Source organism: Platalea leucorodia, assembly GCF_965183815.1.
Source record: "Platalea leucorodia genome assembly, chromosome: 1".
NCBI lineage: Eukaryota > Metazoa > Chordata > Aves > Pelecaniformes > Threskiornithidae > Platalea > Platalea leucorodia.
Genome location: NC_138823.1, coordinates 103548227 through 103563076, shown reverse-complemented (window position 1 = coordinate 103563076; position 14850 = coordinate 103548227). Strand labels below are relative to the sequence as shown.

Below are 14850 nucleotides of genomic sequence, written 5' to 3'. Positions count from 1 at the left end.
AGTAAAAAAACCCCATATGCTAAGGCATAAATTTTAAGACGCTTTGTTTCCATTAATTTGGGTGCCAACCTTCGATGGCAGATCAAGAGGCCTCAGACATTAGCTACACTTCAAAACAAAATCAAATCATCTACCCTGGAAACAAAAACATGAATGGTTTTCAATTAAAATTCAAAATTACTAATTCAAAATTACTGACTGCAAACGTATACTCTTTGAGTGTAGTTTTCCCCCATATATAAATTTGGGGAAAAGCAAACTCACAACAAATTTACACAGTATTGAAATCTGTAATTCACGAGCAGCATCTTTTTACACACAGTTACAGATCTTGGCTACTTAAGTTAAAAACCTAATTGAGGACAATTTTAGGCATCATCCATTTGACAGAACAGTTATAGAGAGAATAGTTTCCCAGTGCAATCAAACCCCAAACTACTGAGCATCAAAGAACATGACTATCTTTTCAGACTCTGGAAAGGAGCACTCAGTCACGGACTCCTTTGCCACCTCCTCAAACGTGAACTCTCCTCCACAACCTTCCAGCAGGCCCCTCACTGGTGTAAGAAGCCTTCATAGTAGGAACGAACTTTACAAGTTAGGTGCAGACCCTTTTTGACTTTCTTCCCCTCCCTCCATACCCCTCCTCCTCTTGGTTTATACTTCCAGTTGTTCCAATTCCCTGTTTTAAATCCTAGCTCCTTTTCAGAAATCATGCTCTCCCGATTCCTTATTCTCAGTCTTTTTGTGCAGAAGACTAACCACAGCCCTTTTTTCCACAGTCCTTTTGACTTTTCTTACATAGAGCAAAACAGAATAAAATAATTTTCTGCGCTTAAAAATGGCTTAAAGCCTGAACACAGCATCTAGATAATGTGAACTCGTTATAATATCTGAGACACATATGAAACATTACCAATTACCAATATTTAGATCCCATTATTTTAAAATTACATGACCGTATAACTGATCTATACTTTCTTATTAAGATTTTGCCTGATAGAAGATTTTAAGCAAACTTTACCCACAGCATGGAGTATACATAAAAGAAAAACTAAAAAAAATACGAAACCACCCTTACTTTTCAGCAGGACCCTATCCACAGTGAGCTGAACAAGGCACTTTACAACCTGAAGTCTTAATTAAAACAAAAAGGTCAGTGACTTTAGTGGGGTACAAGGGACAGCACTACTGAAACAGCAAAATTTAAGTAAAAAAAATACTAAGGAGGATTAAAAAGGTATGAAGATATTGTAAGTAGCATGATGAAACCAATGGGAAGGCAGACAACACAGGAGAAAGATTAATAGCCTGGAAGACAAAAAGATTTTCAAAAGCCATTTATATTTCACATTGTAAAAATAAAGATACACTTCCACAGAAGTTTTCAGATACATTATCAGCTTTGCTATTGCAACACTTACCTGAAGCAACAACAGTGCTTGCCCATAATGTATTTTCTATGCTTAGGCTTTCATGAACTGCTGGATCACTGTCTTCCTGTTAAAAATATGAACAGCTAATAAGTAAATCAACATCACAAATAGCCATAGGTAAGAACAATGCCAAACCATCTGAATAAGAATAACTGGCACAGGATGCAGACATCCTTGTATCAATCATTGTACAATAGTATTCATTGCACATGCTTTATTTGTCTGTGCGCACACACAAAAATAACTTTCCAAAAAGTGAAATACTGCTTGAAGTTCATATTACTTAAACCCAGTAATATTCAAAGAACTAAAGTCAATAGTGTTTTAAAAGGAACATATTCTTTTCCTCAGATGTATTCAAATTGCAGAACAGTTTGCTATACCAATCAGTTAAAAGTGAGTTATCAACACTAACCACCAAAATTTAATACCCTGTTCTCTATGACAATTTAAATCATCTATAATTCATACAATAAGTTATGGTCATCATCATTTTGTAACCCAAGTGACATCATATCAACTTCAGGGAAAAATATTCAGACTTCTAAAAAGAAATGCACACTTGTGTGGTCTTACCACATGCAAAATACATATCCAATGGGAAAATACTTCCAATAGGAAATTGCTTCCATTATTTTAAACTTTCCTTTTTTTTCCTCCCTTCTCTCCTCCCAAACAATAATGGTCCACAGATTGTAAACAGACTTAATCTCTCATAATCAATTTGGAGCATGTACAGATTTGTTACTCATTAGCAGCTGTGAAATGTGCTGTTTACAACTAAAGGAAACTTTAGGAGGTAGGATAATCAAGTGTATTTGATCGAATTACAGATTGTGCTAAGCATTTTGCAGGAAAAGGGGAACCACTGATTTACCTAAGTACACAATAAATTCTACATAATGTCAATAATCAAAACCTATGTCCATTTTTCATGAACCACAGGATGAGATGCTTAGAAATCTCTGTTCCTAAAAATGAAAAGTCTCAAACTAAACAGATACATTTTTGCCTGTACTTCAAAAGATCCCCACGTAGCAAGGAAACTATAGCTCTTACTCTCTTAAGTGAAGCAAAATCACTTGTTTAAAAGGCATAGAGAACCATTCTGTCAAAAACAAAGGGGAAGAGAAGGACGATATGGAATTAGCTATAAGAAGAAAAGACTCATACTTTTGAAGGAAGACTCATACAAGAAGTAAAAATGCTGTCAAGAATCATCAATGTTCTACCAGTTTAGTCTTTCATTATGAAAAAGGAGAAATATTTTTTGATTCATACCTAAGGAATTAATATTGCAAGAATTATTTGCTATACTCCTAACAACTAAAATACGTTAGGTTTGAGACAACAGCAACCACACGCCCACTCTAATGGAGTAACGTGATATTATGTAGGAATTTTCAGTAGTTGGGGAATGCTACAAAGAGCAGAAGTGAATTCCAAGATATTGCTACATAACAGCAGAAGTACTTCGTATTGAGAGGCCAAGGAATGTTCAGCTGTAGAGAACTAAAAATACATCTCTGAAGGTAAAACAGGATCAGCAGGTATAGCAATATTCAAAATAATTGGTAGTATTAGTAACACATGAAGTCTTGATCACTGAAAGATTAAATAACAAGAATAATATTCTGATCTAGCTCAAAAAAGTATCATTTGTGGCAATTATCAATCATCTTTGTAACACTCAGTAACTTATTTCCAAGATGAGTGCCTTTCATAGGGTTCATCCACAGCCTAAATTTTTGGATACTTTTTCCTAACTTCATAACGCTTAGATTCCTGGTTTGATTTACGATCGTTCCTCAGTTATTCAGGTTCTGTGATTATTTCGGCCTTCTGAAAGCCTAATTAAGCAACGTATAGACATATAAGTCTAAGTGGAAATTATCCAAGAATACTAGTTTTTCCAGAGGAAGATGCTAGTAATATAGTCAAAATACTAATTGCAGGTGTTTGGAGCATGGCAGTCAGTGGAGAGATTGCCACCTACACCTATAATGTTGAAATATGACCATGTCCAGTGGTAAGTTTCCACATGGAACTTATTTAGAGGTTTCAGAATCTGTTTCTACAAGGCTAGAAATAGGACATGAACTGGCCATATGCGAGTTGAAAACAGATACTGAATTTTTTCATTCCTATCACGGGCTTTTCAAGAATTCCTGAATCTAACAGGACAACTTTCCTGAAATTCTTTTATACTTTCATATAGACAACGCTGATTAGCCACTTGTGACAAGAGTGGAAGGCTGCCACTTTCAACCCAAACAGTGGGCCTGGCACCAAACAGGATTCTTAATTTCACACAACTTGCCATGAGGTGCACAGATTGCTCTCAGTCAGCAACACACATGCTAACCTTGATTACTTTTTATCATCCACAAACTATTCTGCATAGTTCAAACTGTTTCAACTTGCTTTATTTTTAAAAATTGTACCTTCCATCATACACTGCAAAAAAAGGAAATCCTGCTCAAGTATTCTGAACAAGAAATTTGTGGAGTTTCTCACTGCATCACTAGGTCAACTGAAAACAATGTATAGGTGTACAAGGAAAATGCTTTTGTTTATAAGAACTCACTACTGTACCTCAAAGAGCAAATCATGCTACGGGTTGTCAGAGCAGTGCCCAGCAGGCGTATAATAGGATGATGCATACTAACAGAGCTGACCACAAAGATCCCATATTTCAGTTAAACACTGCAACCTCACGGAAATGAATGGGTCAGTCTTTTACAATCACCAACATAGAGTGATAGGACACAGATGTGAATATCATACTTGCGATGAATTTGGTCGCAATAAATGAAAAAGTTTAGGGTTTGCCCTCAGAAGTTCCATACAGAATACCTGTTGTCCACAGTGAGACTCCAAATAGCTCCCCCCAAACACTGAAAGAGATTATTTCCTATATGCCACTTACTAAAACTGCAATCACACTGAAGTAGTCATTTTTGCATTATGTTGAATTCCAGCATGAAGAAAGAATTTGAATTTTGACAGGCGCATTTTGTTTTAACTAGCCATTAGCACAAAATTAATGTACAGAATTAGAGATACAGAAAAGCTGTAGAATTCAAAGAAATATTCGCTGCTGTATCTTTGCATACCTTTATAACTGTAACTTTAGATAAGACTAAAGTAAGACTTCAGAACAAAATAGCTATAGAAAAAATGCCTATGATTTAATAGTTGGGTGATACTGTAGGTTAATATGTCCTACAAAAAAGTGGACAGATGAAATTCCATACAGCGAAATGCAGAATGATGCACACAAAGGAAGAAAACATCCCAGCTTCACAAAGTGAGGAGCTCTGAGCTGATCAAAACTACTCAGAACTCATAACTACTCAGAAATTGTCAAAACTACTCAGAAAACACATTTTGGGATTATTAAAAATCTACCAAAACACTAACTTAATAGTCAAGAACAGGCTAAGTGCTTAGAATTAATAGGAGAGAAAAAAAGAACAACAAATCATGCTACTACAAAGAAATCCATGGTTTGCCCAAGTCTTAAATATGTAGTTCTAAATCCCTCCTCCCCTCCCCTTATTCCAAACAGAAAATAAGAACTGGAAAATGTTCAAAAAGAGAAACAAGGGTGGTCAAGGTAGCTTCCATACTAGATATGAGTAAGTAAACCTGAACTCTAATGAGGAACATAGAATCATAGAACGCTTTGGGATGGAAGGGACCTTTAAAGGTCAGCTAGTCCAACCCCTCTGCAATGAGCAGGGACATCTTCAACTATGACATCTTCAAGATGACAAACATCTATGAAATGGGCACCTAGAAAGGGAGGATAGATACTGCTGTCTCTTACCAAAGAAGAAAGAAGTCATAGACAGTAAAATTAAAACAACTGGCAATTGCTCTTCATAAAAATATGTAATTAACCTCTACAACTTCCTCCTATTTGAATGCTAAAAGGTTACATAGGTTCAAGAAGGGACTGGGTAAGTTTAAAGAAGGAAAATTCACTGCACGTTACTTACAGAAAGCAGCTCTGATTCAGGAAGTTCCCACATCATGAGCTGTTAAGAGAGAAGTATCTTCTGAGGAGGCATTACCATCTCCTTACTCTAGTCTCATTCTCTTTCCCAGCAGTCTGCTTCTGGCTATTGTCAGGAATAGGATACTAAGCTAGGAGATTTTTTTTTTTTTTTTCTGCCTTAGTTTATTCTTCAGTTAGCAGATTTTAAGACAGTGAATTATGAACCTCTTCCATACTACAAGATGATGATGTTTAAACAAGAGTTTAGATGTTTCACATTATTTTTATTTCTGCTTTCAGAGAGATGGTAGAGATAGATGAAGCATGGAAGGGACAAGGCCTGCAAATCCTGAACAAGACAGGCCTGTGGTAAGGAGAAATGGTTCTGCAAATTTTGTGACGCTACTACAGCTAACAACAATATATGTTTTGGGGTAAATGAAATCCATCACTCACTTTAGTAGCAAAAATTTGACATACAAGGGCTTCTTTGTCCAGTTGATGAAGTTTCCACTTAAGGTCTGCTGGGTTGAATTTCTTTTGGCAGCTGCATGTTTATTGATCTTTAAATTCTGAATTAAGTTCATTACCAGAATAGTGCAGTTCAGTATTGCATTCAAGCTTCATACTCAGGCTGAGTTTTTGAAGTCATGTGCAGTATTGATCATAGAGGTTTAAACTGTCCACAGTTCCTATTCTAGGAAATTAGTCTGCAGCTCTTGCATGTGCAGAGAAAAAGGAACAGATGAGCAGTGAAATAAAAATTGAATATATCCTACTCTCAGTCCTGAATTCCTAATACTGCTGACCAAGGATCATGACAGATTTCAAGGAGCCATTCAAAAAGTTTCAAAGCTACAATTTACTAGAATTTTTTTCAGATAATGACAGAGGCCTTTGAGACTAAATACCCAATCCTTGAACGAACCAGTGTACCACTTCCATTTGACCTTTTCTAGCCCTATTCCAACCTGACAGGATGCAGCACAAGCACCCCCACCAACTTTTGCAGGAAAGTGGAAGAATACGCATTAGTTTATTTGCGTCACTGAAAGAGATTCCTTCCCCACCCCAATCCCACAGTTCATTATTCTTGCTGTGTTCCTTTTACTGGCGCATGTATTTTGGACAGGGTCAGATTAGGTTCCGCACATGTTAGCTCCCTAGTCTGGCTGTCCGTATGGCTGTTAGTGACAGCATAAGGAAGGTGAGTAAAAAGAAGCTGCAAAACATAATACCATTCCCTTCAGTAGCAACATAAAATTAAGCCAGATTGAACACAACCATTGCTTCAAAACAGTTAATTCTCCAACAGCAAATATGAAGTAAAAAAATGACTCAACGTTCCCTCTACTAAAATGTAAGACTTATCCAAGAAATCATCTGTTAATTTAGCCCCAGGCCAGAGATTCTACTCAAATTAATACACAATTTTCAGTGCTCACATCTCAATATGTATTCTTCCAAAGTATCAACAGCTACATGCAACAGGTTTTGCACCAAGGTAGTTTTTTAAAACATCTGACAGTGCTATATTGGAAAAAATCATACCAAATAGTTCTGTACCATAGAAAAAAAAAGTTTATTACAGCAGATGAACTAAACTTAAAGAAGGAATTCGTTCTCTGAGATTTCTACTGGAATAAAAAATAAAATAAAATAAAAAAAAAAAAAGGGATTTCAATATATTCCCAAAGTAAATGAAGAGACTGAGGTGACACCACAGAGCTGCAATATAGGAGAAATTAAAGGAAAAGATTTGTAAGGGAATGGTGGAAGAAGGACCCAAATTTAAACAAAACCCAGCCAAGGTCAAAAGCAGAAGAGAGAATTTCCATGATTCTGCACAGAAGCTGTAAGCAAAAGGTAAATAATACTGGTCATGCCAGTACACACTGATATAATGCTCTAGAGTACTCTTTGGGCTCCAACTGGAAAAAGTTCGGATAAGAAGCATGCTACCTTTTATTCTCTTTCTACAGATGTGTTTTTGTCATGCTTTTTCAGAACTGATGAAATAGCTTCCTAATTTATTAAGCCTACACAGGAGCATCAGACAGAAGAAAAACTATAGTAGTTACGTCTGCGTAAATCCCTGTTCTGTGCATCACTATTTCAAAAAAGCTCAGCCAAGACACGGATGATGCCCTGAGAACAAATAAAACAATCATCTCACACATTTTCACAGAACACTAATTTAGCTCATCTAGTCTTTCTTGGTAGGATGTCCAGAAGAGCGGAGAGGAGGAGAGAAATTAACTTATGCCCTTATTTAAGGGCCAGACATGATCCTTCCTGCATGCCCACACAAGGGGACAGACTCACTTTTATGCATTAACTGCATATAACACACCAAAATCCATGGAGGACAATGGAAAAATAACTTCATGTGAAGCTGGCAGACATCAATAAGAGTACAGCAGAGCTTTAACTCCTCCTGACATGGTTATGCAGGTGTACTGCAAACGGTATCTTCTGTCCACTATCAGGTTTGCTGTGGATATATTTCTCACATAGAAGTACTTAAGAGAAGTTGTTCCCTCATAAAAACTCCAGAGCTGTGCACCTAACTTTGTTTTGTTTTATGGTCATGCACTTTTTGAAATTATCTAAGTTTGTCTTCTACATTGTTAGTACTCTGTCTTCATAATGGGGGAAAAAAAAGAAAAGAAAAATCAATGTGCTATTACCCTGTCAACCTACCCTTGCAAGAATTCTTTGAACATCAATGCTTAAGTAGGAAAAATGTATGCATTAGCATCACTAAGCACACTAATTTTTTTTACTTTAACATAAAATAGAAATTAGATGCAAAAACTGATTTAGTGTAAGAAGCAAGGGCTCGCAGCAGAAGTAGAAACATAAATCAGTAAACAAGCGTCCTAAAGCAACATTTCACTGTGCAGAAGGTACACCGTTAACAAAAAAAACAAAACAAAACAAAAAAACTTCTAAAAGTATCTACAGTGTAAGCCACTGTGAACCAAATCTGAGGGCATTGCCCTCAGATGCATGCACACACAAGTTCAGTTTAAACTGCCCTTCCTACTGAAGCAGTAAAAACAACACATATGTAAACATGAAAGCATAAAATATATCAGGGTTATTTAAACATATCAGGGATGCTTGAATTATACAGCTCTTATTACATGTACAAACAGAACCCACAACAGGGAGGAAGTGTTTAGTGATGATTTCCCAATGTCTCAATTACATGTACCAGAACTGTTAAAAACGCTCTGAGGACTTCAATTTATATTTAGAAAAGTATGCATTTAGCCAGTGGGACAGGAATAACATGAATTTTACAGCTGTTAATAGAAGTTTCATTTGAACAATTGGTCAATACAAGGTTTAAGTAAACATTTTTGCTTACAGCTTTAGAAGGTATGGGCAAATGACATTTACTTTGTAGGCAGCATGAACTATGTAACTGGTATAAATTGGTCTTGGAGAGCCAACAACTGCAATATCTCATTCATCAGTGTACTTAGAATTGTGAACTGGAATTCCAATTACTGAACAAAATCTATTACCAATTTGAGTCACTTGGGTAAAAAAACCTTTCTCTCTACCTCCATAGTAGGAAATTCTCTCAAATTATTTTAGAAACAAACTATCAAGAGGAATGAGCATACTAACACTGAGTTTAGCTAAAATAAACAAAACAATCACTATATCTGCTAATATAATGCTACAAATCTGTAAACCGATTTAAAAAAAATTTTTTTACTACCTATTAGGAAGGACACCCTGCTTTAAAGGGTTAACTTTAGCAGGCCACCGTTTAAAAATAACAGAAAAAAAAATCACAGAAATTATTGCAGTTATTATCATAAATAAAATAAAATTTGAAAAATAAATAAAATTTGAAAATAATTATAGCTGGAAAAAAAGATTTAGTAAAGCCCCCGTAAGTAGCTTTTAGTTTTATTTTACTTTTTGAGATAACTGAACTTTAGAAGTACTAGCTTTCCCTTGAATAGAAATGCTGTTAAACAAGGCACATTTTTATTGCACATATTCTAGCAGGTGCATTGTCTCAGACTACTGAATATATTCAACTTGCCACTTTTTACACATATATGAAACAACACATTAGATGCCCGCAGACAGACAATATATACTACTATACAAATGGTTTCATATAAAATGATTATAATGATGTCAACAAATAGCCAATTCTTGGATTCTGCTTTTTTCAGATATTCTTTTTGTACTAGCTTTCTGCAATATATATTTACCAGGATACCTTTTATATGAAGTATTACCATGGCAGGAACATGGAAAAAAAATACTGCTGTAAAGCTAAGGAAAGATGTGATACAACTTTGACACTAAGCATAGGTTTCACTTACATTGAGAAATGGAAGAGAGAAGTAGAGCTGTATTTAACTTACCCGTGTGAAGGTACCCTCAAAACTGTGAATATCCAGCTGTGGCTTCTGAGCATAAACATAAGCATTGATTGAAAAGAGATCCTGGAAAACAGATTAATGTACTTACTATTATTTAAACTTAATCACATATTTTGAAGAACCTTTTAGTGGTAAAGATTCCGGTTTATGATGCCCACCATGCAACCCCAAGCTTTAAGTTAATGAACTAAGAAACAAGCTGGTTTTTTCAGTACATCTTGCTATAAATGAACCAGATCCAAGATGATATTCTAAATGTGTTGATAGTTCAAACACTAAACTATTCTACATTTATAACAAGTTAGAGATTTCTATCTAATTTATTTTCTCTTAACAGCCCCATTTTAATTTATAATAGTATAATCTGAAAATATTTTCCACCTATTTGTTCTTTTAAAAATAAAGTGGTTTTTTTTTGTTTTGTTTTTAATGAAACTGGAAACAAAATACTTTTCCAGCAAGGACAAAGCCAGCTGAATACAAGAGGAAACAATGAAATTGATTCAAGTTCTCTTAAATGCTCAAGCACATCTGCAGTCAACCCATGAGAAAACCCCATCAGCTTCAAGAAAGCCTAGATACATCAACAGGATTACTTACGTGCTTAAAGTCAGGGATACGCTAAACTAGTCTGATAAAATTGGGTCTAAGATACATGGTACTACTACTGCTGACAGCAACAACCCATGAACATTCCTACCCTAAAACTAAGAAGAGTAAGTGACTCTTGGACTAGCAGGATCTATAAATAGAGAGTGCTACGGTATAAACAGGGGAAGGAGAAAAAAAAAAAAAAATCTGATGATGGTTAGATCTTAAGAGCTATCCCAAGAGGCCAAGGGAGGATCACCTGAAAATTCTGAAACAATTATTTCATCAGGTATTTGTTCTGAAACATCCACCTCACAGAAAGACCACCACAGACTAATTGTTAAAAATGTGTTCACAAAGGACTTTCTTCTCATCAAAAAAGCAAACCTTTTGGTGCTTTTTAGATGGTCAGGACCAACAGCAGCTAAGAGATTTCAACATGAGTAGACCACTCATGCATGGATCCACAATCCAATTTCTACTCTGGAGAGAAGCAGATACTTCATACCAAATCCCAGTCGATCTAAGAATCATAACCCCTGATGAAATGCAAGAGCGTCTACCTTTTCACCATACGTAGTGCCTATTTCCATTATCTCCATCCTTTATTACTGGATGAATCTTGCAAAAGGCTCATCAGACATCTCTGGGGAGCAGACTACATGGCTACGATAGCACATTCTAGCTAGCATGAACAGGGTATCTTCAAAAGCGGAATTAATTTTACAGCCTCTTTCATGGACGTATAACCACACCTTGGCTTAAATGTAGCTATGTTTAAAAGCATGCCATTATTTTTTGTTCATAATTTTGAATATAAGAAAAAACAACTATATTTGAATATTATGTAATTTGAACATTACAAAAATTAAAGGCACAATTGTCCATCTGTCTTAAAATCTATCCACTTGTCTTAAAATCTGATGCATTTGTATCCTTTCATTTCTGATAAAACAGCTACAGATTTTTTAATATAATTTTTTCACTCGTCCAGATCAAAATGGATGTTTTTTTAAAATCTACTGTACATTTATCAAACACGTTTGACTTTAGTTCAAAAATGTGTAGCTCTATAAATAGCGAATTTGTATTTCTGTCTATACGCTGCAGACAAGAAATCTCACTTCATACCTTGCAAAACCAGACTGTTTTTCATACGCTTTTTAAAACATGAATCAAATCCGAACATTAACTCTCACAAATTATTTTATCTTAAACCATTAGCTATTTACTGCAGTCTTTCACATGAAGTTCATTCATTGCATCCTTGTTCTTCCAACCTACTTTCATCAGGTTCACGAGAAATAATTCATATGAAACTAATACACATGTGGTGTCCTATATCTTCATCATTCACTTCTTTCCAATCTGTTATCACCTACAATTTAGCTAATCTAGGCTATTATGTGCTTTATTATGCAAAGAAAAATAAAGAGTCTCTTAGTAGTGGATAGCACAGCAGAAAACCAATACCACACACATACTCATATACACAATTAAAACTGCTAGTGAAACGCGTCAACCAAGAACTTCTCGCTTTTCAAAGAATGCCTTAGTGGGACGCAACATTAGAATAAAAGGAAGCAGAAATATCCACCTTTTTAAGTATATTGGCATTTATACAGTAATATATTTTCCTGGTTTCTAATCTTTCTGTTTTCTTCTACTGTGATGTTCTTTCTTACATTTTCAAATGTAAAAATTTCTACCACGTTCTTTGGTGTCTTTTCTTTTTATGTTTTAGTTCTCCTTTTGTATTTCTCACTCAATACCTAAACTTTCATGTTGTTCTTTTTTTCTTTTTTGAATTTCAACTCAAACTAACTCACTTATCTTTCTGAAAAACTGAGATCTGCAGATTCCCTACACATTTGTGGCATTACTCTGGAACGCCACAAACTAGAACCAGCAGAGTATTCCAAAAGTGCATGTTTTTTCCTAAAACTAAAAATCATAAGAAAAACCTATGCTCTGAAAGAAGTCCAGGGTGGTAGTTCCTTGGCATTTTATTCATGAGTAGTAAAGACATTAAAGCGTATCACACATGCTCAGTACCTTTCTGAAGTATTTTTTCATTATTAGGGTAAAGAAAAGGGATAAGGACTTTTTTTCTGTAGCCCAATACTCTGTACTCCAAATGGACTTCATTCTCGGGCCAATAAAATACAGTAGCTAAAGTTCTATAATACAAGGGAAAGACAGACAAATCCAAAGAATGATACAACTATAGAACACATTACATATGAACTGCATTCAACAATAAAAGTTACTATAAGAGTACAAAGATGTTCCTTCACCTAGTGCTGCTTTCCCAGTAGTAGAAGCTGTGCATTTCTCATCTCACTGTCTTAAAAGAAGTCACGATGGTGAATTTAACAAGGAGACAACAAGATCTGTACACAACGCTACATGGAAACGTAGCTTCTGCCCACTGAGCAAGAAAAGTTTACCTGGTTAGGTTATGCCATTGCTTCCCCCTATATAAATGCAGGGAGAAGGGAAATTACCTTAAACAAAGGATTTAATTATATTTTAAAAAAAAAAGACAACTACTTTTTATTAATGATTTAACTAATGAGGGACTTAATCTTTGTGAAATTCAGCTTCAGTAAAGAATTATTTTCATACTGTAAGCATTGAACTGCTGGTTCACTGAAGCCAAAATAGTTCTACTGATATGTTCAATGGAAACAGTATTCTACACCTAAAATTACATTGCTTTTAGGAGACAGTGAGGGCAAATGACCTCAGTTATTTTCTTACTCAAGGAAAAAAACAAAACAAACAAAAGACCCCCACACTTGGGTAGGGGGATTGTAACAGTTCTAGATTAAAGAAACTGCATAAAAGACTTGAATCTCAAGCAATAAAAATTGAATTATTTTTATACAATAGTAGATGAGATTTTTAAAAAAAACTTAATATGCATTTAATTATCTCATACTTGAAAACAATCATTCAAAAGAATGTATTTCATCCTTCTAAACTGAAAGTCAGAAAATGACTTGATGATGGTACAATATGAAAATGTTCTCTTTTGTATTTCAGAATTTGAAAATCACTGTAAAGTTATCAATAACATAGAAAAATCTGCTCTATTAGGTCAAGGGCAACATTTCTTCACCTTACTTAAAGATCATTAAAATACATTCTTAATCATAACATGTAGTTCATTACAAATAAAATTGCCTTTGGTTCAATAAAACTAATTAAATGTAAATGGTATTGTTTACTGCTGTATGGATCTTCTGATATAAATCAGCAAGTCACCATTTATTGAAAATTACAGTGACCTCATTGCTGCTAATAAATTTAGTTGATCACACGAGCCAGAGAAGAATGCCTCAGAACGCACCTATTGCCAGAAGAACTGCCCCGCCTGTAACCATGAACCTGCAAGAAACCCAATCTAGGTGTTACAATATTTGCTGCTCAGCCATCATTAAATGACTTGTTGAAATTTTAATTCTCTGATCACATTAAGTGCTTTAGAAAGACAACTAAATCTGTATTGATCATCTCGGTGGTGTCATCTGCTCCTTAAGAAAAGCTCGGAAGGCCTGCAGGTTGGTTTGTTCTGGGTGTCACGACGGGCAGGGTTACAGCGCAGCTCTGCTGACGCGACCGACAGCTCACGCCAGCGCGAGATCCTCGCTGCCTTTACACCGGGTAACTGAGAAATCAAAACGAGTGACAATTACGGAGAGTATATCCCGTCAAACATAATCAAATTGCTTATAGTCTCTTTTATGCTCAACTTGCACACGTTCTCTTAAATTATGAAAAATATATTTTGATATTTAAATATTAAGCCTCAGCTTTGAAAACGCGCTGCAAGCGCACGGAGAAGACATTGTAACAGGTGCTGCTTTACGCGTGGAGAGTCCCTGGAAGCCAGGAGAAGCACTACTGCAACGAACAGCTGCTACTTCAGAGAGAAGGTTAGCCGAAATCGTTATTATCGTTATTGTTATTTGAATCGTTACAGGAATAACCCAGAACGCCAGCCCGGAGACAGCAAGGGCCAACGGCTGGACCCCGGCGATGGCGCCCCTGTCGGGAGGGGTTCTTTTTCCGAACGGCCCCCCTGCGGCCAACTGCTGGTTTATCATCCATACGGATAAAGTTAACCCGGGAAACCTAACCCACCTCTGTAGCCGCCCATACGAACAGGAGCCTTCAGTCCAGTTTAAAGGCAGTACCGAATTAAAACGCAAGCTTCGCGCCTCACGAAAGGCACAAGAGGACCAAAACCTCGGGTTCTCCACGCAACCCTTCGTAGGCGCAGAATGCACAGCGCTCTGCCCCTTTCCTTCACGCGCCTTTCCGCGCGCCCCGCACGACCGTTGCGAATCACCACAGGCCCCCGGCGGCCGTTGGGGGGGGGGGGGGGGCGCCGCCT

At 36.2% G+C, this 14850-nt stretch overlaps 1 protein-coding gene across 4 annotated transcripts in view; it reads right to left on the bottom strand.

Moving 5' to 3' along the window:
• Nucleotides 1-14850, bottom strand: part of ATP9B (ATPase phospholipid transporting 9B (putative)) — a 169238-nt gene that overhangs the window by 82159 nt on the left and 72229 nt on the right. For all 4 annotated transcript variants that reach the window (XR_014228195.1, XM_082312136.1, XM_082312137.1 and 1 more), the window contains 2 exons: nucleotides 9840-9920; nucleotides 1425-1500 (listed from right to left, as the gene is read on the bottom strand). Coding sequence is in view for 3 of the 4 variants with exons in the window: in XM_082312136.1 (XP_082168262.1) it covers nucleotides 1425-1500; nucleotides 9840-9920 (157 nt within the window). In the remaining variant the exon portion in view is untranslated. The remainder of the gene's footprint in view (nucleotides 1-1424; nucleotides 1501-9839; nucleotides 9921-14850) is intronic.